Source organism: Macaca fascicularis, chromosome 1 (assembly GCF_037993035.2).
Source record: "Macaca fascicularis isolate 582-1 chromosome 1, T2T-MFA8v1.1".
NCBI classification, from domain to species: Eukaryota; Metazoa; Chordata; class Mammalia; order Primates; family Cercopithecidae; genus Macaca; species Macaca fascicularis.
This window is the reverse complement of record NC_088375.1, coordinates 182427294-182454299: the sequence shown is the minus strand read 5'-3', so window position 1 is coordinate 182454299 and position 27006 is coordinate 182427294. Positions and strand designations below refer to the sequence as shown.

The window sequence follows — 27006 nt, the reverse complement described above, 5'->3', positions numbered from 1 at the left end:
ATGGGCATCAGAATGAGAACGATGACAGTATTTCAGAATTTTTTGAGACAGAGTCTCACTCTGTCACCCAGGCTGGAGTGCAGTGGCATGATCTCTGTTCACTGCAACCTCCACCTGCTGAGCTCAAACAGTCCTCCCATGTCAGCCTCCCAAGTAGCTGAGACTGCAGGTGCACACCACCATGCCTGGCTATTTTTTTTGTATATTTTTGTAGAGACAGGATTCTCACCATGTTGCCCAGATTGTTCTTGAACTCCTGGACTCAAGTGATCTGCCTGCCTTGGTCTCCCAAAGTGCTGGGATTACAGATGTGAGCCACCGCGCCAGCTAGTAAATTTGAGAATTATTTAGAGAATGTGTTTATTATGAATGAGTGTTAATAGGCAATTTTAAAGGAAGGAGCCTCTGGGGAACCATCCTGCAGTTTTCCACGTGTACTTAAGTTGATTTTGGAAACCAGAAACGTATACTACTTCCTTAGAAGTTCTACATTGATGAAATGTGGGTTTCTGGCTTACTTGCTAATCACACTCTTGTAAGTTTGGCCAGTTATTAATGCTTGCTACCTTTCCTTCTAGGATCAGATTTAAAATTAATTTGCTTGAAATTTCAATTTGCCATATCTAGTTTATAAATTTTGCTTAGAAATTAGCTAACCTAAGACCAGGCACCATGGTGCACAACTGTAGTCCCAGTGCTTTGGGAGGCCAAGGCAGATGAATCACTTGAGCCCAGGAGTTCGAGACCAGCCTGCTCAACATGGTGAAACCTCATCCCCCACACACACACACACAAAATATATATATATATTGGGCATGGTAACATGCTGCTGTAGTGCCAGCTACTCACAAGGCTGAGGTGGAAGAGTTCTTGAGCCCAGGAGATAGAGGTTGCAGTGAGCCGAGATCATACCACTGCACTCCAGCCTGAATAACAGAGCAAAACCCTATTTTAAAAAAACAAAAAAAAATTAGCTAACCTAGATTCTTGAAGTATATACCATTATTAGGAATGTCCTATTTAGGTACATAAAACAAGGATTCCCAAAGTGAAATAAAGATGTCTTTCTTTTTTAATTTACATTTGTTTTGATTTACATGGGTGGTGTTCATAATTTTATGTGAATCCTTTTTCAGTTCCTTTGGGGATCCCATTGTGTTGGGGTATGAAGAGTAAAAGTGTCAAGGATTAAACATTGTTTTTGACTACATATGGTTTCTGCTGTTCCTACTCTCCATATAGCCTTAAAGTGAAGGAGTGGAACTAAGTAGTTCAGAAAAGCCATCCTTTTCACTAATTTTTATGGCATGAAGCCAAGTAAAGTCATGTTGCTGATTATCTAGAATTTTTTCCCAGAAAGGACTATAGTTAAAATAGCTCGAATCTTTTGGTCATGTATTAAATTTAATCAATATACATAAAAATATATTTTCTTTAGGTCACAACCTGAAGACAAAGGTATACTACTGTCTTTTATTGTAATTACTTCTAGCCTTACATAGGTAATTACTTCCTTTGATGATGTGATTTTTAAAAATATAATGGTGGAAGACTATGTTCTTTAATCATATTTGGCTATGTATTGGCTTACAATACATAGTTTGGTTTTATTTTAGTATTAATAGAATGTTGCTTCTTTTAATAATAGTTAAAAGTTTTAAGTGCATTTTATTATTATTTCTTTTACTTCCTTTTCAATCTTTTCTAAGTGTTTAGAAAAGAGCCAGAGGCATTGGCATGTTTTCTTTTCTTTTCTTTTTTTTTTTTTTTTTTTTTTGAGACGGAGTCTCGCTGTGTCGCCCAGGCTGGAGTGCAGTGGCCAGATCTCAGCTCACTGTAAGCTCCGCCTCCCGGGTTCACGCCATTCTCCTGCCTCAGCCTCCCGAGTGGCTGGGACTACAGGCGCCCGCCACCTTGCCCGGCTAATTTTGTATTTTTTTTTAGTAGAGACGGGGTTTCACCATGTTAGCCAGCATGGTCTCGATCTCCTGACCTCGTGATCCACCCATCTTGGCCTCCCAAAGTGCTGGGATTACAGGCTTGAGCCATCGCGCCTGGCCGGCATGTTTTATTTTCTACAATAGTTTTTTGGCGCAATGCAGTGACAGTTCATAGTTGAATTACATAGACTCAGTGTGATCTATTTTAATCTTTGCTGTATTGTAACAGATTTCTGTGCAACTTTTTTTAAGAATAAGGATTGATAGGAATCTCTTTATTTTTATATTTTTATTCCATCTGTAGATGTGAACAGGAAGTGCTGGTGTTTCACAACCAAGGGAATGCATGCAGTGGGTCAGTCTGAGATAGTCATTCTTCTACAGTGTTTACCAGATGAAAAGTGTTTGCCAAAGGATATCTTTAATCACTTTGTGCAGCTTTATCGGGACGCCCTGGCAGGTATGACTTAGTCTGCTCCCTTTGTAGATGACAAAAAAATTTTGAATTCAAATACAAGATAATAGTCTTAACTTTGGACATAGGCATGTCAGGGGTCTTTGATATTAGTGGCAAGTTGGAGCTTTCCATGGTTTGAGGAAATTATAAATTTTAGTATTGTACCTGGTATGGTTATTATTTTACAGAGGCTGAAATCAAAGCTATAAGAGAATCTGGTGACCTAAGCGTAAGAATATTTTCTTTTTAGTGGCCTAGGGGTCAGGATATTGGTATCGGGTAGAAGGAAGCATATTTGTAACCTACTTCTTGTTTCTTTGGTTAACAATATTTATTTAATCATAGTGTAAATGCTAATGAATATTCAAATTTCAAAAACAATTAGCATAGATGACTTTGTGGCTTGTGGCTCCAAAATAAATTGTAAATATTAACTAGCAATTTAAAAGTAAAGGCATAGAGGTTAGAAGTTGGGAAAGACTAAGGATATTAACATAAAAAGAAACTAAGATTGAGAGAAAAGAAGCACAATATTTATTTGGCATTACAATTATTTATTATGACATTGTGTTATTTGACATTGCAAAGTCAGCCTCTCTTTGATTTAACAAATGAGGTAAAATATGGTGTAATTGAACTGTTCTCATTTATTGTAACAGGACGTCAGTATATAATATATGTACTTGATAAATAGGATTTATCTTTGAGGAAGAAGACTTGGAGATGGTGTGCGGGTGACTGGGGTATTAGAGCTATTTTCACGTATTACTTGATAATATTTCATACATAATATTAAAACCATAAATTTTTCAGACTTTCTTAATGTAATAATTTTCATTGTGGGATTCTGTGCCAAAGATAGTATCCAGAATATAAAATGCACTTCTGTGAATGAAAGTGTTTATTACAGCATTACCTAAATTTAACACAAAAATTCAGAAGCAACCTAAATGCCTTAGTTTTGGTGAAAAGTTTAACTGTGTTATACTTATTAGATGTGAGCATCTTTTTGAGAACTTTTTTTGGCCATTAAAACAATATTTATGAAAAGAATGTAATAACATGGAAAATGCTCTTTAAATAATTACAGAAGCAGAATATGTAATTGTATTTTTAATGCGATATAGATTATGTGTAAAAGATTGTGCCTTTATGTCTTCATTAGTCTCTACGATGATTTAGGTGTAGCATTACATAGGGCAAGGTGATACACTGGAAACTGACCACACGATACCTGTGAAGTACCTTTGAGTGTTTACCCTGTCTGTTCCAAAATGTGTAGGGTTAAATCTGAAATCACCCAGATCCTCCAGGCCACATAATACCCTGGAGCTGAATTTAGTCCTGGAGATAACTGGGAACTTTCACTTTTCTCCTCAATCTGAATGTATTCACTTTTAAAAACTCTAGAAAATGGCATTGGAGGTTCAAGTAATTGTACGTTCATGTGGGTTTTGAGAGGGTGTCAGAGACTAGGGTATGGGAGGTTCATGAATGTCTTATTTAGGAGCCCATCCTTTATTCTGTAGGCAATGAAGAACCATTGAAAGAATTTGAGATGATGAGTGACATAATCAGATTTACATTTTAGAAAGATGACTGTGGAAGCATTGTGAAAAATGGATCAAAGTCCGTGAGTCTGGTGGCAGTTAAGAAGCAATTTCAGGATAAGCAAATGTATATTCATACACTAGAATACTGCTCAACAGTAAAAATGAAGTAACTGCTGATGTACACAACAACATGCATGAATTCACAGACATGCTGAGCAAAAGCCAGGCACAAAGAAGTACATATTGGATGATTCCATTTATATGATTGTCTGAAACTGGCAGAATTAATCTGTGGTGATAGAAATTAGGTCAGTGTTTGCCTAAAGTGAGGTGGAGGTGCAGGTGCTAGAACTAATTACAGAGAGTCCCAGAAAACTTTCTGAGATGAGAGCTCTATATCTGGATTAGGATAGTGGTTACATGGCTGTTTGCCAAAACTCATTGAAATGTACACTTAAAATCTATTGCTTTTATAATATATAGATTATACCTCAGTAAAACTTATTTTTAAAAAAGATATTGCAGGAATCCAGCAAGAAATTAAGAAATTATCAGGATTTAAATTAAGTGATTGCAGTGGAAATAAAGAGTATTGGAGAGATATGAAAGATGTGGCGCTTCAATTCAGTAGGATTTGGTGACTAATTGGATATGGGGGGTTAGAGGGGGCAAGTTAAGGTTGGCCTCAGATTCCTCACTTGAGCACCTAAGTGTATGTTGGTCTTATTCATCAAGATGGTGAATAGAACAGATTTGGCAGAGGAAAGGGAATTCTTTGTTCAGTGTGCTGAATTTGAAATAATGACATCAGATGAAACATGAAAATGGCAGATGAATATATGGGTATGGATCCCAGAAGATAGGTCTGAGTTAAGATATACAGATTTGGGAGACACAGTTTTTATGGGATAGTTGAGAGTATGGTTGTAAATGGGATAGGCCCGTGTGAAGAGACTACGTCCATAGATGGAATCCTGGGAGATAGACATCCTCTCTCGGCAAGGAGAGGATGTCAATTATTGCGTGAATTATTAAGATATGTTTAGCATAAATGGTTACATTTTTTTTAAAGGATACTTATATGTCAGTTGAGTCCATTTTGAACTATTAAATTGCAAAAATTTTGAAACAACAAAAATACTTGGAACTGATTACATGATACTAAGGATAGTCTCAAGGTCAGACTATAATACATCTAAGCCAACTAAAAATATTTTCTATAATGTAGGATAGGGACATGAACATATAGATGTATATGTAAAGAAATAACATTTCAAAAGCATAAATAAGATGAAAGAGTTTTTCCTTGAATAGGAATCATTTCACAGCTCATCCAGTATTGGGACTAGAAAGCATTTTAGATAATTTAATACAAACTTCATTTTTTAGATAAGAAAAATCAGACCTAGAAGTGTGAATGGCTTACCTAAATCACAGACCAAGTTGGTGGCAGAATTAGGACTATAGCTCCCAGATCAGTATTCTTTACATTATGTCAGTTGCCTCCGTGTATCCATTAATAATATGTCAGTTCTTAAAAACGCAGATATATTATCTATATACTATACATGTTTTTTAAGAATCCTATTTTTAGATAATCAGGGTAATAGCTTGATATATTTCACTATAAATTTTTTAATAAGTAAAAACATATTTTGGGTATTCTAAAACAGGAGTCCCCAACCCACAGGCCATGGACTGGTATTGGTCCGTGGCCTGTTAGGAACCAGGCCACACAGCAGAGGTGAGTGGCAGGCAAGCAAGTGAAGCTTCATCTGTATTTATAGCTTCTCCCCATCACTCAAGTTACCGCCTGAGCTCTGCCTCCTGCCAGATCAGCAGCGGTATTAGATTCTCATAGAAGTGTGAACCCTATTGTGAACTGCACATGTGAGGGATCTAGGTTGTGTGCTCCTCATGAGAATCTAATGCTTGATAATCTGTCACTGTCTTCCATCACCCCCAGATGGGACAGTCTAGTTGCAGGAAAACAAGTTCAGGGATCCCTCTGATTCTACGTTATGGTGAGTTGTATAATTATTTCATTATAGATTACAATGTAATAATAATAGAAATAAGGTGCACAATAAATTTAATGCACTTGAGTCATCCTGAAACCATCTCCCCTCCTCCACAGTCCGTGGAAAAATTGTCTTCCATAAAACCCATCCCTGGTGCCAAAAAGGTTGGAGGCTACTGTTCTGAAATGATCGCAGGCCAGGCATGGTGGCTCACACCTGTAATCCCAGCACTTTGGGAGGCCAAGCCAGGTGGATCACCTTAGGTCAGGAGTTCAAGACCAGCCTGGCCAACATGGTGAAACCCCGTCTCTACTAAAAATACAAAAAATTAGCCGGGCGTGGTGGTGGGCACCTGTCATCCCAGCTACTTGGGAGGCTGAGGCAGGAGAATTGCTTGAACCCTGGAGGCAGAGGTTGCAGTGAGCCGAGATCATGCCATTGCACTCCAGCCTGGGCAACAAGAGTGAGACTCCATCTCAAAAAAAAAAAAAAAAAAATTACCACAATTTATTATTTTTCTCTTCTGTGTAGTACATTGAGTGAAATTGACAAATTGTATCTTAAATTTCTCCTGAGTGTGAAACCTTGAATATTGTATCACTAGCTTAGGGTTATTCTGCCCTAAATCACAGAAAAGCCTTAGGAGCTATTGGATGAACTTTTTAATAATTTCCTGTGAATTTTAAAATCTAAACTACAGGTATTTAATAACCATATGTGTATTATATATCTATATATGTGTGTGTATCTATGTTTTACCTGTATATACACACACACTTTTTTGTCATACACAGTTTTTGCATTCTGCAGTGAAAAGAAACATTATAATTTGTGAGAAATTATGTTCTGGGAGTTTCAGAATGCCTTCTGGTTATGACAGTGCCATCGGAGGTTCTAGAGTGTGTATTGTTTCTCCCTGTCTCCTGTTCGTTCCTCCATATTTTGTACCTGTTTTTTGCAAACCATCTATTCAGAATATAGACTTGAATGAAGTTGGACTTGTATCTACCAGATTGTTATTTCTGGAGTTAATCTCCGGTTGTTTCCCTCTCTTACTCAAAAGCTTCTTTGGCTTTGTATTGCCTTTAGAATAAACTGCGCTCCAACATTCAGTATTCTGCATGATCTGTTCCTAAATTTTTAGTCTCATTTCCCGCTAGTCATCTCTCCATACTTCCATTGTAGCCAAACGAAACATTTCTTGGTTTCTTTTATGTATATTCTGATGATTTTCCATTTCATTACCCATGATTATGCTACTCCCAACCATGCTATTTCCCAACACCCCAACTGTCTCAATCCTGTCATTTGTCCTAAATCTTAAAGACCACTTTCTCCATGAATTCTTTCTTGATGGTCCTCTCAGACAGAAGTAATCTCTTCTGAACTCCCTTAATCTTTTATTTTTAATTTAATTAATTAATTTATTTATTTTGAGGCAGAGTCTCGCTCTGTCGCCCAGGCTGGAGTGCAGTGTTGCGATCTTGGCACCCTGCAACCTCTGCCTCCTGGGTTCAAGTGATTCTCCTGCCTCAGCCTCACAAGTAGCTCCCAAGTAGCTGGAACTACAGTCTCATGCCACCACACTTGGCTAATTTTTGTGTTTTTAGTAGAGACAAGGTTTCACCATGTTAGCCAGGCTAGTCTTGAGCTCCCAAACCTCAGGTGATCCACCCGCCTGGGCCCTCCAAAATGTTGGGATTACAGGTGTGAGCCACCGTGTCCAGTCTAATCTTTTATTGTTAAGAAAGTATTTGGTATTGTTATGGTTTCAGTGTTTGTCCACTCTAAAACTCATGTTGAACTTTAATTGCCATTGTAACAATATTAGGAGGTGGGACCTTTAAGAGGTGATTAGGCCATGAGGGCTTCACCCTCATGGATGGGATTAGTGCTGTTATAAAAGGAGAGGGTTAAAAAAAAAAAAAGGAGAGGGTTCATTCCCCTCTTGCTCTCTCTTTGGGAAGCTGAGGCAGGAGGATTGCTTGAGGCCAGGACGTTGAGACTAGCCTGGTCAACATAATGAGACCCTATTTCTACCAAAAAAAAAATTAACTAGGCCTAATGGCATATCCCTGTAATCCCAGCTACTTGGGAGGCTGAGGTGGGAGGAGTCCTTGAGCCCAGGAATTTGAGGCTGTAGTAAGCTATGATTGCACCACTGCATTACAGCTTGAGTGACACAGTGAGACCCTATCTTTAAAAAAAAATAATAATAACATCATGTCATGGTTCATGTTTTTATTTTATTTTTCAAATTCTGAACCTTTTGGTAAATTAAATGTATTAGAATTATGGTATTGTAGCTTTGCAAAGTAATTATTATTATTTTTTTGAGACAGAGTCTCGCTCTGTTGCCCAGGCTGGAGTACAGTGGCATAATCTCTACTCACTGCAAGCTCTGCCTCCTGGGTTCACGCCATTCTCCTGCCTCAGCCTCCTGAGTAGCTGGGACTACAGGCGCCCGCCACCATGCCTGGCTAATTTTTTGTATTTCTTTTTAGTAGAGATGGGGTTTCACCGTGTTAGCCAGGATGGTCTTGATCTTCTGACCTCGTGATCCACCCTTCTCAGCCTCCCAAAGTGCTGGGATTACAAGCGTGAGCCACCGCACCCGGCCTCTTTGCAAAGTAATTTTTCAACTGATGAGAAAGTTACATGGAACTATTTATGAAGAGGTGATTTAAGACAAATACCTAACATTTTTGAGCACTTAATATACGCTAAGCAGTGTATTCATTGCCTTATGTACACTATTTTATTTCTTCTTAAGTGCAACTCAGATTCATACTGTTACTGTTTCTATTTACACATGAGGAAGATGACAGACACTGAAGGCCTAAGTAACTTAAGATCACACAGTTAGATGGTAATTGGCTGAACCCAGGTTTAAACTCACTTATGTAGTCTGTAAATCTCATGTTTCGAACCATAAGAAGTCCTATAGTGTCTCTTGAGCTGTTTTTTTAAGAGATAGGGTCCTGCTCTGTCACCCAGGCTGGGTAGCAGTGGTGCCATCATAGCATACTCACTGCAGCCTTGATCTCCTTGGGCCCAAGTGATCCTTCCTTCTCAACCTCCCAAGGGGCTGGGATTACAGGCATGAGCCACCTGACCTGACTTCTCTTGAGCTTTCATGATCAATCTCACAGATACACTAAACTGAGGACACGACCTTTTATGAAGTAGTCATGCATAACTTCAGTTTATTGCATTACAAAGAACTCCAAGAAACTTTCTAAATTCTTTTGATGGCTTGAGTTTTAGTCATATTAGCACTTAGAAATATTAGTATTTATTGGCTGGGCGCGGTAGCTCACGCCTGTAATCCCAACACTTTGGGAAGCCGAGGGAGGCAGATCACTTGAGGTCGTGAGTTTGAGACCAGTCTGGCCAACAATGGCTAAACCCTGTCTCTGCTAAAAATATAAAAATTAGCCAGGCGTGTTGGTGCACGCCTATAGTCCCAGCTACTTGGGAAGCTTATGCAGGAGAATCACTTGAACCTGGGAGGTGGAGGTTTCAGTGAGCCGGGATCATGCCACTATACTCCAGCCTGGGTGACAGAGCGAGACCCTGTCTCAAAAAAAAAAAAAAGAAGAAATAAATATTAGTATTTATTGAAATGAATGAACCATTTGCTTGGAAATGGTTCCATTTGAGTTGATGTGAGGATTAATATGCTTTGAAACAAAAGGAAGCTATTGTCAGATATTTAAGTTATATTTGAATTGAATTTAAAGATGGCTGGCTACTTGTAAGGATTTGAAAAATAGTTTAAATTCCAAATTAAAGATGGAAAATTGTAAATTACTGTATCTGTATATTTTTTGAAAGACTGTGTGACATACAAAGACTAGGAGATTGAAAGATCTGCTTTCTAGGTTTTACTTTGCCACTTATTTACCCTCATGTCTTTTCAGTCACTTCACCTCTACCTCTAAGCTTCAGTTTCTTCATTTGTCAAATAAAACCCCAAATTTCAGGGAAATGGTATCGTTCTGCTTACCTGCTAGCACTGATCTGATGATTATCTCATTAATGTTATGTAAAATTACTTTATAAACTATTGATATAAAGCATTTAACATCTTTGCCAGGTCATTTAAACTCAGAAGCAAGATTTTGTGTCATTTTAGTTATATGGGTTCTTCACTAGTCTTGGGGTATATATAAAATTAGTTCTGTGGATTCATGGCATTGAATGCAGTCATCGAGAAGTACCTATATAAATTAGTACATAACAGACTTTATGAGTTCAAGAGCCTCAGATTAGGTCTTCAAATGAAAGCCTTCCTTTCTTTGTCAAATTGTTATACCCACTGTTTTATTTTTGCCAGTATCTACACCTGTGCAGTGTTACTTGTTTGTAGATAAGATAGTATATGACAGTCTAAATCAGTCATTATTGGTAATCTACATTTTTTTAAAGTAATAAATATTTAAAGGATAAAAGATATATTTTATAATGAGAGGGGACTTCGTGAAGAATCTGTGATTGGGATGAAGAGAGTGTTAAGTGGAAGAGGCAGAAAGGAAATCAATATCTGTGGAAAATAACTGCTAATAGATTCTAGGTTCTAATAGGGAAATCGCAAAGGAATGAGTGAGTGCCTTGTGTACTAAGCCAACATATTTTTCACCTCTAAGCTATATTTACTAGGACAATCTTTGTGAAATATAAACATTACACCATGTCTTAGTCTATTTTTGCTGCCATAATGGAATACCACAGACTGGATAATATATAATGAACAGAAATGTATTTCCTATAGTTCTCATGGCTGCAAAGTCCAAGGTTGAGGGGTAGGCATCTGGTGAGGACCTTTTTGCTGCATCATCCTGTGGCAGAAGGGCAAACGGGATGGGGAAGAGAGAGAAAGAATGTGCATGTGCCTGAGGGCATGTGCACAAGGGAGGCCGAACTTGTCCTTTCATAACAAACCCACTCCCAGGATAACAGCATTAATCCAGTCACCTCTCATGAGGCCTTACCTCCTAGCACCAAGTTTCCAACACATACTTTTTCAGGGATATATTCAAACTATAGCATGCCGTTGATAGAGTTAGAGGAATGGTGTCATGCACCTTACATTGTGGAGGGAAAGCATCTCTTTCTTTAATTCCCTGTTCTCCTCCTTATTCGCCAAAGCTAGATAAAGAGATGAAAAAAAATTTTTTCTCTTTAACAAATTATCTGTTGAATTTTGTATGAAGTATCTCTTACATTGTATCCTAGAATTCCAGAATCAAGGGGAGTGGTAAAGAGGCAATGGTGAATTTGGGGATCTGATCTCCCTAAAGTTCCTGACATTGTATCCTTGATTCTGCAATGGTTGCCAGAAAAAATTTAAATTTATCTAAATCTCACTCTAAAATCATTGAAAGTCCCCCCAAAAATCGTATATTTGGCTAATCAATATATGTATATTTGCATTAGAATAATAATAGTTACAATTTTTTGAGAATACAGTGTTGCTGGTCCTGTTAGGCATTTTATAGATTTCCTTTCATTTATTCTTTATAACACATCTGGAATTTAATATAGTTTCTCCTTCCATTTTACATGGACATTGAGGCTCAGAGAAGTAACTTACCCCAAATCCCACAATAGTGAATAATCAAACTAGCATTCAAACCCGTATCTCTGGGACTCCAAAATCTGCAATTTATTTTTCAAAATGCCATACTGCTACATTGATATGACAATTCTTTTGTTTTTATAGATCTGGCCCAGCAGCTTAATTGTGCAGCCAGACCTGGGTAATCCTGGAGTAAGGGTACTACCCCTAAATTCCTAAATGTACTACCTTAAATGTAAAATATAGATGATAATGTTTAGGTGAACATGACTTTCAGCCACAAAGCTTCTCTGAGTTTAATGGGGAGGCATTCCCTTCACTTGTGGTTCCTACTGTCAGGATACCTATCTGCTAAAATCAAGGATGCAAAGACCCATAACCATTATAAGAATAAACTCTCGTTTTCAAGAAAAGTAAGCATTAATTTCTCTGATGGAGACTGCTTCATTTGGTGTTATTGCTTTCAAAGGTATCAAAGGAAGCTCGTACGTGGCTAGTGAACACATTTGTTGTTCCATCATTGAGCAGCTCTTGTCAGGAAGTCCTTTTGCAATTCTATACTGAGGAAAATGTCTCCTTAATGAAGGGTTGATATGTTTGTTACTGTTTCATTCACAAAAGTATTTTGAATTGTAAAATGGCTTGGCCAGGCACAGTGGCTCACACCTGTAATCCCACCACTTTGGGAGGCCAAGGCGGGTAGATTACTTGAGGTCAGGAGTTTGAGACCAGCCTGGCCAATATGGTGAAACCCCATCTCTACTAAAAATACAAAAATTAGCTGGGCGTGGTGGTGGGTGCCTATAGTCCCAGCTACTCGGGAGGCTGAGGCAGGAGAATTGTTTGAACCCGGGAAGCAGAGGTTGCAGTGAGCTGAGATTGCACCACTGTACTCCAGAGTAGGTGACAGAGCAAGACTATCTCCAGGAAAAAAAAAAAAAGAGAGAGAAACCTACTTAATGTGAATTTAAATAAGCTCTAAATTACAGAGCTATGTTTCATATTTCTCTCAAAAAATTATAAACAATAAATCCTGTCCAGGCACAGTAGCTCACTCCTGTAGTCCCAGCACTTTGGGAGACCAAGGTGGATAGATCATTTGAAGTCAGGAATTTGAGACCAGCCTGGCCAACATGGTGAAACCCTGTTTCTACTAAAAATACGAAAAAAATTAGCTGAGCATGGTGGTGCATGTTTGTAATCGTAGCTATTCAGGAGGCTCAGGTGAGAGGATTGCTTGAACCTGGGAGGCAGATGCTGCATTGAGCCAAGATCACACCACTGCACTCCAGCCTGGGTGACAGAGGAAGACTCCATCTAAAAACAAACAAACAAAACAAACTTGTCTGTGGTACCATCTTCATAAATCCTCATCTTCCCTTAATGTCTTATAACTGTAGTTATTACCATAATTCATTATGTTCATGAGTTGAGTTTCTTCACCCAGTGAAATTATAAGCTTGGTGACAGCAGCTTCCTAATCTGAACACTTCTTTTTTTTTTTTTTTGAGACAGAGTCTCACTCTGTTGCCTAGGCTGGAGTGCAGTGGCACAATCTTGGCTCGCTGCAACCTCCACTTCCCAGGTTCAAGCGATTCTCCTGCCTCAGCCTCCTGAGTAGCTGGGATTACAGGTGCACATCACCACACCCGACTAATTTTTGTATTTTTAGTAGAGTCGGGGTTTTACCATGTTGGTCAGGCTGGTCTGGAATTCTTGACCTCGTGATCCACCCGCCTCAGCCTCCCAAAGTGCTGGGATTACAGGCGTGAGCCACCGCTCCCGGCCTTGAATATTTCTTTATGACCTTTGAGGCGATATTCTTGAGACCTCTAAAGCAATTCATACAGTAAAGCTATACAATTTAACCAAGGAAGGCATTAATATTTTTGGCTTTTATCTAGACAAACTTCAACAGTGTGATAATGTAACTTAGTTTATGCTCTTTAGAAGCCCTGATAAAATTGGAAACCAAATTTTCATTTAATAAATGCCATGTATTTAAAAATCAGCTTTTTAAATGTAAGTCTTTCATAGTGAAAGATTGGGAATTACTGTTTGGTAATGTCCATCCAGCCCAGTGTTGCATAATAATGTTTATTAAAAATATGATTAATTGGCTGGGCACGGTGGCTCACGCCTGTAATCCCAGCACTTTGGGAGGCTGAGGTGGGTGGATCACGAGGTCAGGAGATTGAGACCATCCTGGCTAACATGGTGAAACCCCGTCACTACTAAAAATACAAAAAAATTAGCCGGACATGGTGGCGGGTGCCTGTAGTCCCAGCTACTCGGGAGACTGAGGCAGGAGAATGGGGTGAACCCAGGAGGTGGAGCTTGCAGTGAGCCAAGGTTGTGCCACTGCATTCCAGCCTGGACGACAGCCAGACTCTATCTCCCAAAAAAAAAAAAAAAAAAAGAAAGAAAAGAAAAATATGATTAATTTATTGATACAAAGTAACGAACTTTTTTGTTTTTAGGGAATGTGGTGAGCAACTTGGGACATTCCTTCTTCAGTCAAAGTTTCCTTGGCAGTAAAGAACACGGTGGATTCTTATATGTGACATCTACCTACCAGTCACTGCAAGACCTAGTACTCCCAACCCCACCTTACTTGTTTGGGATTCTTATCCAGAAATGGGAAACTCCTTGGGCTAAAGTATTTCCTATCCGTCTGATGTTGAGACTTGGAGCTGAATATCGACGTAAGTAATAAAAACACGTTTTTCAAAGCCACATGACCAAGGCATGATGACTAAATAATGCCTGAAATATTCAGAGCCCTCTGTTTGGTGATATAATTCAGCAGAAATAGTCTTTTGAAATAGCTAAACTAAATTTGGCCATTGTCTGCGTATATTGGGCGTAATGGGAAGCACTGAAAATAACGAATGAGGAAGTTGATTATGTATACCTTGTAAACTTACTGCTTTTATAGTTCATTGATAAAAAACATGATCATCTTTAGAAAAATGAATTTGAACTTAAATAACTTTATTTTTTGTAGCATCTGTATATGATGAGCATATTCTTTGTCACTTGGTTGGAAAACAGTTATGATCAATTATATTTTATTTAACATACTGGAAGCTAGTGAAATGGAAACCACTCTCAGTTGGTAAGGAATATGCTACAGAAGAAGAGCTTCCTTGCCCATGGCTCTAGCAGTGCAACTAAGATGTGATTTTTAAAAAGACATTAATGGTTAAATGCAAGCTTGATTTTAAATTTTATAGTTCCATCTAATTAAAAGTGCCCTGTGCTAGGAATCAGACCACTTGAGTAAGATTCTCAACTCTGCCTCTTATAAGCTCCGTAACTTTGGGCAGGTCACTCAAGTTCTCTGATTGTGTTTCTTTTGTAAACTGGAAATAATAATGCTTGATTTTTATTTTATATTGGATTGTTAACAGGATCCAATGAGAGAATAAATGAAACATTATTTTATAAACCATAAAACTGTGTTCTCAGCAAGTCAATTTCATTCTTTCACCAATTATTTATTAATTCAGTAAGAATTTAATAAAGACCTCCCATATATCCTGAATCCTGGGAATTCTGAAATAGCTAAGATGTGATTATAGGCTCTTGGGAACTTTTATAAGGAATACATACAGAAATCATGATTATAGCAGTATATTGTGTTAAAACCTGTGCTCAAAGTTAAGTTCATTGGGAGCTCCAAGACGGGCTCTAACTTGACCAGGAATGAAGGAATAGTTGGACTTTCAATTTTCTTGGACCAGAGTGCCTCTGGATTAACTCTGAAGGTGGTATATGAATCAGCTAAATGAATCAGGGAAAGGGAAAGATTGTGTGCAGAAGAACAACATGTGTATCTTCCTGTTTTATGCAGACGTTTCAAACCATAAAGTTCAAGAGATGAGCCAGCCTGTGATTTGCCTCTCCTAAGGAGGATCCTGGTTAGGAGTATAGAAGAATGAACTCTTGGCTGAGTGCGGTGGCTCATGCCTCTAATTCCAGCACTTTTGAAAGGCAGCTGAGGCGGGCAGATCATTTGAGGTCAAGAGTTTGAGACCAGCCTGGCCAACATGGTGAATACCATCTCTACTGAAAATACAAAAAAAATTAGCTGGGCCTGGTGGCACATGCCTGTAATTCCAGCTACTGGGGAGGCCAAGGCAGGAGAATCACTTGAACCTTCTTATGTCAGGAGATCATGCCACTGCACTCCAGCCCTCCAGCCTGGGCGACAGAGTGAGACTCTGTCTCAAAAAAAAAAAAAAAAAAAAAAAGTGAACTCTTAAATGTGTTGGGGAAAAAAAAAGGGAACTCTTAAACTTACTGACCACAGAGGAATCAGGAGATTTTTTTTTCCTGGATTGTATCAATTCAGTTTGAAGAAGATTGCTCCCTAACCTTGTGGGGTTTTTTTTGGAGGGGAGACAGGGTCTCATTCTGTCACCAAAGCTGGAGTGCAGTGGCACAGTCATGGCTCACTGTAGGCTCGACCTCCTGGGCTCAAGCCATCCTTCTACCTCTCAGCCTCCCAAGTAGGTGGGACTGCAGGTGCATGCTACCACACTCAGCTAATTTTTTTGTTTGTTTTTTGTAGAGACAGGGTCTCCCTAGGTTGCACAGGCTGGTCTCAAACTCCTAGGCTCAGGTGATCCTTCTGCCTCAGCCTCCCAAAGTGTTGGGATTACAAGCATGAGCCACTGTGTCTGGCTATTGTGTGCCATTTTTGAAATATTTACGTCAAAAGGCTTATTCTGGTTATCAGAAGACTTAATGTGGCTTAGGATTTGTCTGCTACCATGCCAAATAGTTTTTGAGCCCAAAATTTGATATGTTCTAATGAGCCATTACAATTATATTTTGAAAATTGTGTTAGTCATGAAATCTCTTTTACCAAAGTTTTATGTTGCCAAACTTAAGTTTGATCATTTCTCATTTCCATAGTTTATCCATGCCCACTATTCAGTGTCAGATTTCGGAAGCCATTGTTTGGAGAGACGGGGCATACCATCATGAATCTTCTTGCAGTAAGTCGGGAATTGTTTTTCCTTTGTCCTTACTGGAGTTTATATGGGAGAAAGAAGAAAGCAAGTTTATTATTTTCTTGGTAGCTGTGCCCAAGCTGCTTCAGGCAGGTAAAGATTTATGCTGAAGATAAAGAACAGTATATATACACACATATATATATACACACACACATATATACATATATACATATATATAAATATATACATATATATACACATACACATATATATATACTCTTTTGCAAACATGAAGTGAAATGGTACAGGATTCCAGTGCCTGATTATACACTTACTGTCTAACCTTGCAGAATTATTGTGAGGACTAGAAGTAATATGTAAATAAAACACCTAGCATTCTGTCTTGTTTTTATTTTAAGACTGGCATTCTATGAGTTTCTCTTGTGTCTATATAGGTTATTATCCAAGCAGAGATTGGTCAGAGATTGTACCCAGATACCCCAAGCCAGTAAGGCTACTGCTCTCTGCTGATGGATCTGAATATGGACTGGAATTTAAACTTCATTGTTTTCCTTTCTTCTGGGCTCTCTCATGTCTCCTACACACATGCACAGGTTCTGACTCTGTTGGCCAAGAATATTGGTTGGCTTGAGTCCACTAAGTTCTCCGCTGCATATATGCACAGACTAGGATCAATCCTGGATATCTGGATATTAAATAAACAGTTTATGAAGCTACCTATGGTTGTCACATCTCCCAGAACTTACCCCAAACAGGTTTAGTGAACTCAAGCTAATCAATCTACTGAGCCTCCCTTTTTAGTAACCACTGAGATTACCACTTTGACAATGTTCCATAGCAAGTAAACTCCTTCAAGTAGCAAAGCTCATTTTTTTGTTTGTTTTGTTTTATTTTATTTGACACAGAGTCTCACTCTGTTGCCCAAGTTGGAATGCAGTGGCACAATCTCAGCTCATTGCAACCTCCACCTCCCAGCAATTCTCATGCCTCAGCCTCCTGAGTAGCTGGGACTATGGGAGCACACTACCACACCCAGCAAATTTTTGTATTTTTTATAGAGAGAGCATTTTGCCATGTTGGCCAGAATGATCTCAAACTCCTGGCCTCAATGATTCACCTGCCTCAGCCTCCCAAAATGCTGGTATTATAGGCGTGAGCCACTGCTCCTGGCTGCAAAGCTTATTGTTTTTACAAGCTACCTTGCCCTAGTTGAACTACCTAACTGCCTAATGGGGCTAGGGGGCAGCCCCAGGCAAGAAAGTCACAGACTCAATTCAGAGTTCAGTAGTTTTCATGAAAAAAACACTTTTTTTTTTTTTTTTTGAGACGAAGTCTCTCTGTTGTACAGGCTGGAGTGCAGTGGCGCAATCTCGGCTCACTGCAACCTCCACCTCCCAGGTTCAAGAGATTCTCCTGCCTCAGCCCTCAGAGCAGCTGGGATTACAGGTGCCCGCCACCACGCCCGGCTAATTTTTTGTATTTTTTCATAGAGACAGGGTTTTACCATGTTGGCCAGGCTGGTCTCAAACTCCTGACCTCAGGTGATCCGCCCACCTCAACCTCCCAAAGTGCTGGGATTATAGGCATGAGCCACCATGCCCAGCCAAAATGCTTCTTAATGTTGTATGCCTTTGATCTAATTCCAGAGCACTGAAATGGTTCTCTTTAAACCACTTATACAGCTTTTTGGTTGCTTTTTGAGGAGTAGGTTTGGTGATTTCCTCATCTGTCAGGCTTAAAAGCTATAGTTCCAGTTATTTTTTTAAATTTTTTTTTTTGTTTTTTGGCGATGGGAGATGGAGTCTCGCACTGTCGCCTGGGCTGGAGTGCAGTGGTGCAGTCTCGGCTCACTGCAACCTCCACCTCCTGGCTTCAAGCAATTCTTGTGCCTCAGCCTCCCCAGTAGCTGGAATTACAGGCACGAAACACCATGCGCAGCTAATTTTTGTATTTTTAGTAGAGACGCATGTTGGCCAGGCTGGTCTCAAACTCATGGCCTCGAGTGATCCACCCACCTCAGCCTCCCGAAGTGCCTTTTGCCTATCTTTTAATTGGGTTGTCTTTTTGCTCTTAAGTTTGTTATATATTCTGAATATTAACTCCTTTTCAGATGTATAGTTTGCAGATATTTTCTCCCATTTCTGTAGGTTGTGTATTCACTGTTAATAGTTTCCTTTTCTATGCAAAATCTTTTTAGTTTGATGTAATTCCATTTGTTTATTTTTGCTTTTACTGCCTGTGCTTTTGGGATCTTATCTAAAAATTCCTTGCCTAGCCCAATATTGTGAAGCATTTGCCCTGTTTTCTTCTAATTGTTTCATAGTTTTGGGTTTTATATTTAAGACTTTAATCCATTTTTAGTTGATTTTTGTATATGGGGAGAGAAGGGGATCTAGTTTCATTCTTCTGCATGTGGATATATCCACTTTTCCAAGTACTGTTTATTGAAGAGAGTCCTTTCTGCAGTGTGTGTTCTTGGCACCTTTGTCGAAAATCAGTTGGCTGTAGGTGTGCAAATTCGTTTATGGGCCTTCTATTCTGTACAGTTGGTGTATGTATTTGTTTTGGCCACTACTATGCTGTTTTGGTTACTATAGTTTTGTAGTATATTTGGTCAGGTAGTGTGATATCTCTAGCTTTGTTCTTTTTGCTCATGACTGCTTTGGCCATTTGAGGCCTTTTGTGGTTTTATAAGAATTTTAAGGTTTTTTTTTTCTATTTCTGTGAAGAATGTCATTGGCATTTTGATAGAGATTGCATTAAATCTGTAGATTGCTTTAGGTAGTATGGCCATTTTCACAGTATTAATTCTTCCAATCCATGAACATGGAATCTCTTTCCATTTAGTTGTATTCTCTTCAATTTCCTTTGTTAGTGTTTTGTTTTTTTGTTTTTTTTTTTTTTGAGATGGAGTCTCGCTCTGTCGCCCAGGCTGGAGTGCAGTGGCCTGATCTCAGCTCATTGCAAGCTCCGCCTCCCGGGTTTACGCCATTCTCCTGCCTCAGCCTCTTGAGTAGCTGGGACTACAGGCGCCCGCCACCTCGCCCGGCTAGTTTTTTTGTTTGTTTGTTTGTTTGTTTGTTTCTTTTTTTTTTTATTATTATACTTTGAGTTCTAGGGTACATGTGCATAACATGCAGGTTTGTTACATATGTATACTTGTGCCATGTTGGTGTGCTGCAACCATCAACTCGTCAGCACCCATCAACTCGTCATTTACATCAGGTATAACTCCCAGTGCAATCCCTCCCCCCTCCCCCCTCCCCATGATAGGCCCCGGTGTGTGATGTTCCCCTTCCCGAGTCCAAGTGATCTCATTGTTCAGTTCCCACCTATGAGTGAGAACATGCGGTGTTTGGTTTTGTGTTCTTGTGATAGTTTGCTAAGAATGATGGTTTCCAGCTGCATCCATGTCCCTACAAAGGACACAAACTCATCCTTTTTTATGGCTGCATAGTATTCCATGGTGTATATGTGCCACATTTTCTTAATCCAGTCTGTCACTGATGGACATTTGGGTTGATTCCAAGTCTTTGCTATTGTGAATAGTGCTGCAATAAACATACGTGTGCATGTGTCTTTATAGCAGCATAATTTATAATCCCTTGGGTATATACCCAGTAATGGGATGGCTGGGTCATATGGTACATCTAGTTCTAGATCCTTGAGGAATCGCCATACTGTTTTCCATAATGGTTGAACTAGTTTACAATCCCACCAACAGTGTAAAAGTGTTCCTATTTCTCCACATCCTCTCCAGCACCTGTTGTTTCCTGACTTTTTAATAATCGCCATTCTAACTGGTGTGAGATGGCATCTCATTGTGGTTTTGATTTGCATTTCTCTGATGGCCAGTGATGATGAGCATTTTTTCATGTGCCTGTTGGCTGTATGAATGTCTTCTTTTGAGAAATGTCTGTTCATATCCTTTGCCCACTTTTTGATGGGGTTGTTTGTTTTTTTCTTGTAAATTTGTTTGAGTTCTTTGTAGGTTCTGGATATTAGCCCTTTGTCAGATGAGTAGATTGCAAAAATTTTCTCCCATTTGTATTTTTTAGTACAGACGGGGTTTCACCGTGTCAGCCAGGATGGTCTTGATCTCCTGATCTCGTGATCCGCCGGTCTTGGCCTCCCAAAGTGCTGGGATTACAGGCTTGAGCCACCGCGCCCGGCCTGTTAGTGTTTTATAGGTTTCCTTGTAAAGATCTTTTACCTCTTAACTGTGTTCCTAGGTATCTTATTTTTTTTTTATAGCTACTGTAAATGGAATTGTTTTCTTTATTTTTTATTAGCATATAGAAACACTACTAATTTTACGTGTTGATTTTGTATCCTACAACTTTACTGAATTTGTTTATTAGCTCTAACAGGTTTTTGGTGGCATCTTGACCTTATACATTCTATGTATAAGGTCATGTCATTTGCAAACAAGCACAATTTTACTGTCTCCTTTCCAATTTGGATGCCTTTTATTTCTTTCTCTTGCCTAATTGCTCTGGCTAGGACTATGTTGAATAGAAGTGATTAAAATGGGCGTCTGTATCTTGTTCCTGATCTTTGAGGAAAAGATTTCCATTGTTCCCATTCAGTATGATGTTAATTGTGGGTTTGTCACATATGGCCTTTATTATGCTAGGCTGCTTGTCCAGCTGGGCACAGCAGGCCAGCCAGCTGTGTGTTGGTTTCTCCACTGTACAGGTCTGCCTGTTCCCTGGGGCAGGGAGGTGCCATATGAGTTCAGTGCCAGGGCTCCCTCATTCTGTTGGGCCTAGGCTCTCAGCAGCTAGATGGTGGTGATACAGCTACCTGTGTGTGTGATGGACTGACAGTGGGGCTTCAGAGATGGAGAGATGCAGTGGCAATTGACCCCCAGGCAGGATGAACTCTAGCAGAGGGTCCAGTTTCAAGATGGCACCATGCTGTGACTGGGAATGGGGGCTGGGAGGTGTATGACATGGGCTCCAACTCTGGAGCAGTATAGTCCAGTGAACTGCAGGCAGCTACAAACTGGATTCAGGGTTTGTGAGGACTGCGGGACTCTCTTGTAGCAAGGAATGCAGGCGGCTGCAATGGTCATGGGGATCATGGGTCCCCAGCTTACCCTTTCCCCATTAGAAGTGGTCCTTCCTGACTCCAGGCCACTCCTTGCAGGGAGGCAGTGTGGCAGAGGCAGAAGGCTTTGCTCCCGTCTCTGTGGTGCTATCCCGGGCATCTGGTGTTCCACAGGAATTTCAGCATTCCTCCTGGTGCCTCCAGCATACTTCCACAGCCACTCCAGTTGAAATATAGTTTGTTTATTAGTTGTTTTGGTCCCTTTTGTTGAGTAGATGGGAGCAAGAGCTAGGCAACTCCAGTCAACTATCTTGCTGATGTCACTGTCTTTTAGAGAGAATAATAAGAAAAAAAAAATCTTGGCTGGGTGCAGTGGCTCATGCCTGTAATCCCAGCACTTTGGGAGGCCAAGGCAGGTGGATCACAAGGTCAGGAGTTCGAGACCAGCCTGGCTGATATGGTGAAACCCCGTCTCTACTAAAAATATAAAAATTAGCCGGGCGTGGTGGCACGTGCCTGTAATGCCAGCTACTCAGGAGGCTGGGACAGGAGAATCGCTTGAACCCAGGAGGCAGAGGTTGCAGTGAGCCAAGATTGTGCTACTGCACGCCAGCCTGGGCAACAGAGTGAGACCCTATTTCAAAAAAAGGAAAAAATCTTGTAGATTTACCCATCTAGTTGTCATTTCAGTGTTTTTCGTTCCTTTGTATAACTCTGTATTTTCATCTAGTATCATTTTCCTTCTGCCAAAATGATCGCCTATAATATTTCTTACAGTGTAGGTTTGCTGCTGATGAATTATTTTAACTTTTGTATTTCTAACAACATCTTTAGTTGATCTTCATATTTGGAAGATACTTTTGGTGGATGGAGACGTCTAGGTTGAGTTTTGGTTTTTGTTTTTTGGGTTTTTTTTTTTTTTTTTTTTTGAGACAGAGTCTCACTCTTGCACCCAGGTTGTAGTGCAGTGCCACAATCTTGGCTCACTGCAGCTTCCACCTCCCGGGCTCAAGCAATGCTCCCACATCAGCCTCCCAAGTAGCTGGGATTACAGGCATGCACCACCATGCCCAGCTAATGTTTGTATTTTTAGTAGAGACAGCATTTCACTATGTTGCCCAGGCTGGTCTTGAACTCCTGACCTCAAGGGATCCTCCTGCCTTGGCCTATCAAAGTGCTGGGATTACAGGTGTGAGCCACGGCGCTCAGCCTGATTTTTCTTCTTTGAGTATTTTTAAGATATTGCTCCACTGTCTTCTGGTTTGCATTGTTTTCCGTCTCATCTTTGTTCCTTTCTACATAACAATTTTTTCTTTTCTTGCTGTTGTTTTTCTTTTTCTTTCTTTTTTTGGAAATAGGGTCTCACTCTGTTGCCCAGGCTGGAGTGCAGTGGCACAATCATGGCTCACTGCACCCTTGACGTGCAGGGCTCAAGTGATCCCCCCAACCTTTGGCCTACCAAGTTGCTGGGACTACAGGTGCATGCCACTATGTCCAGCTAATTTTGTTTATTTTTTATACAGACAGGGTCTCACTATGTTTCCCAGGCTGGTCTCCAACTCCTGGGCTCAAGCCATCCTTCCACCTCAGCCTCCCAAAGTATTAGGATTATATGCATGAGCCACTGTGCCTGACCTTCTCTGGGTAGTTTTAAAAGCTTTTTAAAATCACAGGTTTGAAGCAAATTTATTATAATGTGCTATAGTGTAGTTTTCATGTTTCCTGTACTTGGGGTTCATTGAGCTTTTTGAATCTATGGGTTTATAGTTTTCATGTGATATTTTTTCTGTTCATCCCTTTCTCTCCCTGAAGGAGATTACTCCAATTACATATATATCAGGCTGCTTGAAATTGTTTCATGGCTTAGTAATGTTCTTTTTGTTTCTTTTTCAGTCTTTTTTCTCTCTGTTTTCATTTAGGATGGGTTTTATTGCTGTGCTCTCAATTTCACTAATCTTTTATTTTGGAGTGTTTAAGCTGCTGTTAGTTCCATCAATCTTTTAAACAATCTCAAATACTGTAATTTTCATCTCTAGAAGTTATACTGCTAAGATTGGGTCTTTTAAGATCTTTTATGTCTCTGCTTAGCATCTTGTACATGTAGAATACAATATAATAACTATTGTAATGCCTTTGGTAATTCTAACATCTTGTATAAGTTCTGGCTCAGTTTCCATGGATTGATTTTTTTTTAACTTATTTTGAGTTGTATTTTCCTGCTTCTTTGCATGTTTCGTATTTTTTTATTGGTTGCCAGACATTGTGATTTTACCAGTTGGGTGCTGGATATCAATATTCTTGAGCTTTTTTTTTGCAAGTAATGAAGTCAAGTTACTTAGAAATACCTTCCATCTCACATCATATTCTACATTTCAGTAAATGGTGGTTCCAGTCTTCTAGTAGCCCTGGCTATAAAATTTAGAATCATCTTTATCATTTGTTCACATTCCACATCCATGGTGGCAAATATTGTCAGATTTTCCTTTAAAATATGTCTAGAAACAGGCTGGTCACAGTGGCTCACACCTGTAATCCCAGCACTTTGGGAGGCCAAGGTGGGCAGATCACCTGAGGTCAGCAGTTTGAAACCAGCCTGGCCAACATGGCAAAACCCCATCTCTATACTAAAAATACAAAAATTATCTGGGCCTGGTGGTGCATGCCTGTAATTCCAGCTACTCGGGAGGCTGAGGCAGGATAATTGCTTGAACCCGGGAGGCAGAGGATGCAGTGAGCCAAGATTGCGCCACTGCACTCCAGCCTGGGTAACAGAGCGAGACTCTGTCTTAGGAAAAAAAATAAAAATAAAAATAAATAAATAAATAAATTCTCTGTATCTATCTATCTATCTATCTATCTATCTATCTATCTATCTATCTATCTATCTAGAGGATGCAGTGAGCCAAGATTGCGCCACTGCACTCCAGCCTGGGTAACAGAGCGAGACTCTGTCTTAGGAAAAAAAATAAAAATAAAAATAAATAAATAAATAAATTCTCTGTATCTATCTATCTATCTATCTATCTATCTATCTATCTATCTATCCATCCATCCATCCATCCATCCATCCATCCTATCTATCTAGAAACTGACAACTTCTTATCTCTTCTTAAACTGTTAACATCCTGGCCAGGTGCGATGGCTGACGCCTGTAATCCTAGCACTTTGAGAGGCTGTGGCGGTTGGATCACCTGAGGTTGGAGTTCAAGACCAGTCTGGCCAACATGGTGAAACCTTGTCTCTACTAAAAATACAAAAATTAGCCGGGCATGGTGGCACACATCTGTAATCCCAGCTACTTGAGAGACTGAGGCATGAGAATTGCTTGAACCCTGGAGGTGGAAGTTGTGCTGAGCCAAGATCACACCACTGCACTCCAGCTTGGGCAACAGAGTGAGACTCCATATCAAAAAAAAAAAAAAAACAAGAAAAAAACAAAAAAACTAAGCTCTCACTATCTCCTACCTGGATTGTTTTTATTGGATTGTTTTTATTGTATTTATCTGAACTTTTCTTCTATTCTTCCTCCCTTACCGCCTATTCATTACAGAGAAGTCAGATCTGTTAAAACAGGTCAGAAGCCTATAGGCAAAAGTCCTCGTGGTGACCTATAAGAACCTATAAAATCTAGCCATTTGCTATTACTTTGACCTTGACTCCAACACTCTTGCTCATTTTGTTTCACCAATACCAGATAGATGGTGTGTTAGTGTGTATGTGTTTCCTTATAGATATTCAATTGAGTGCCTAAGATGTTCCAGGCATTAAAGATATAGCAAGAACAAAACAACTGAGAATTTATACTCTCTTGGATCTTCACCTTAGAGGGAGGAGACAGATAGTTAACAAATAAATATTGACAATGTTAAGTGCTGGTAAAGCAGGGTAAACATTCAAAAAAAAATTTTTTTTTTTTTTGAGATGGAGTCTCGCTCTGTCGCCCAGGCTGGAGTGCAGTGGCATGATCTCTGCTCACTGCAAGCTCCACCTCCCGGGTCCATGCCATTCTCCTGCCTCAGCCTCCCGAGTAGCTGGGACCACAGGCACCTGCCACCATGCCTGGCTAATTTTTTTTGTATTTTTAGTAGAGACGGGGTTTTGCCATATTAGCCAGGAGGGTCTTGATCTCCTGACCTTGTGATCCACCCGCCTCAGTCTCCCAAAGTGCTGGAATTACAGGTGGAGCCACTCCGCCCGGCCCAAAAATACTTTTTAATGTTGGTATAAGAGGTATATGATAATGTTTGGTTTACTTATAAGAGTTTAAAGACTAACTGAAGAGCTAAAATATGTACAGTGGGGCTTCCATTATACATTTCCTTATTATTTAAATAAATAGGATCTTTCAATATTGACATTTTTTCCATTTGTGTTAATTTTATTACTATAAATTAAACCCTACCATTGATGAATTATTTTATTCTGCTTCAATCTGCTTTGGCGCAGGACTTCAGAAATTACCAGTATACCTTGCCAGTAGTTCAAGGTTTGGTGGTTGATATGGAAGTTCGGAAAACCAGCATCAAAATTCCCAGCAACAGATACAATGAGGTAAGATTTACCATGAAGGCGTATTTTTCATAGTTGAAAACATGAGTGAAGGTGAAAAAAGCATGATTATGTATAAGTTTTATTTATAATTAATTAACAGTGAAATCAGTTCATATTGTATGGTTTAGTTCATTTATGGGGAATTTCATTACAGAAAGACAAGATGTCAAATTTGTAACCTAGTTGTTCATTGGATGTGTCATTTTACCTTTTTATGTTATGATAATTAGTGTTAGATTTGCATTTAGGTCATGAAATTAGCCTCGTATCTATAATATTAGTGGTGAGATTTTTAAAATGTCCCCCCTCCTACTATAAATACTTATTTATTTATTGAGATGGAGTCTTGCTCTGTCGCCCAGGCTGGGGTGCAATGGTGTGATCTCGGCTCACTGTAACCTCTGCCTCCTGGGTTCAAGCGATTCTCCTGCCTCACTCAGCCTCTCAAGTAGCTGAGATTACAGGTGCCCACCACCACAGCCGGCTGAGTTTTTGTATTTTTAGTACAAACGGGGTTTCACCATGTTCGCCAGGCCAGACTTGAACTCCTGACCTCAAGTGATCTACCCCGTTCAGCCTTCCAGAGTGTTGGGATTATAGGCGTGAGCCACTGCGCCTGGTCAATATTTATTATTTTTAACTGTTGTTAATATTTAAACACAGCTTAGTGTAAGTCCCAAAATGGCTTTAAATAAGGTTCCAAAAGGAAATGATTCATTTTGAATTAAGCTATATTTTGTAACTAAAGTGAAATTGTGCATACTATACACAATTAACAGAATTATATAAATATTCTTTGCCTATTTGCACGTGAAGTCTTTCTTGAATTTAAATATTTTTTAAAATCAGTTGTAAAATGTCTAATG

General features: G+C 39.5%; 1 protein-coding gene across 3 annotated transcripts in view; it reads left to right on the top strand.

Moving 5' to 3' along the window:
- Positions 1-27006, top strand: part of ZFYVE9 (zinc finger FYVE-type containing 9) — a 203517-nt gene that overhangs the window by 129915 nt on the left and 46596 nt on the right. For all 3 annotated transcript variants that reach the window (XM_074006683.1, XM_045386337.3, XM_074006690.1), the window contains 4 exons: positions 2245-2400; positions 14033-14257; positions 16476-16558; positions 26036-26140. In XM_074006683.1, the coding sequence (XP_073862784.1) occupies positions 2245-2400; positions 14033-14257; positions 16476-16558; positions 26036-26140 (569 nt within the window). The remainder of the gene's footprint in view (positions 1-2244; positions 2401-14032; positions 14258-16475; positions 16559-26035; positions 26141-27006) is intronic.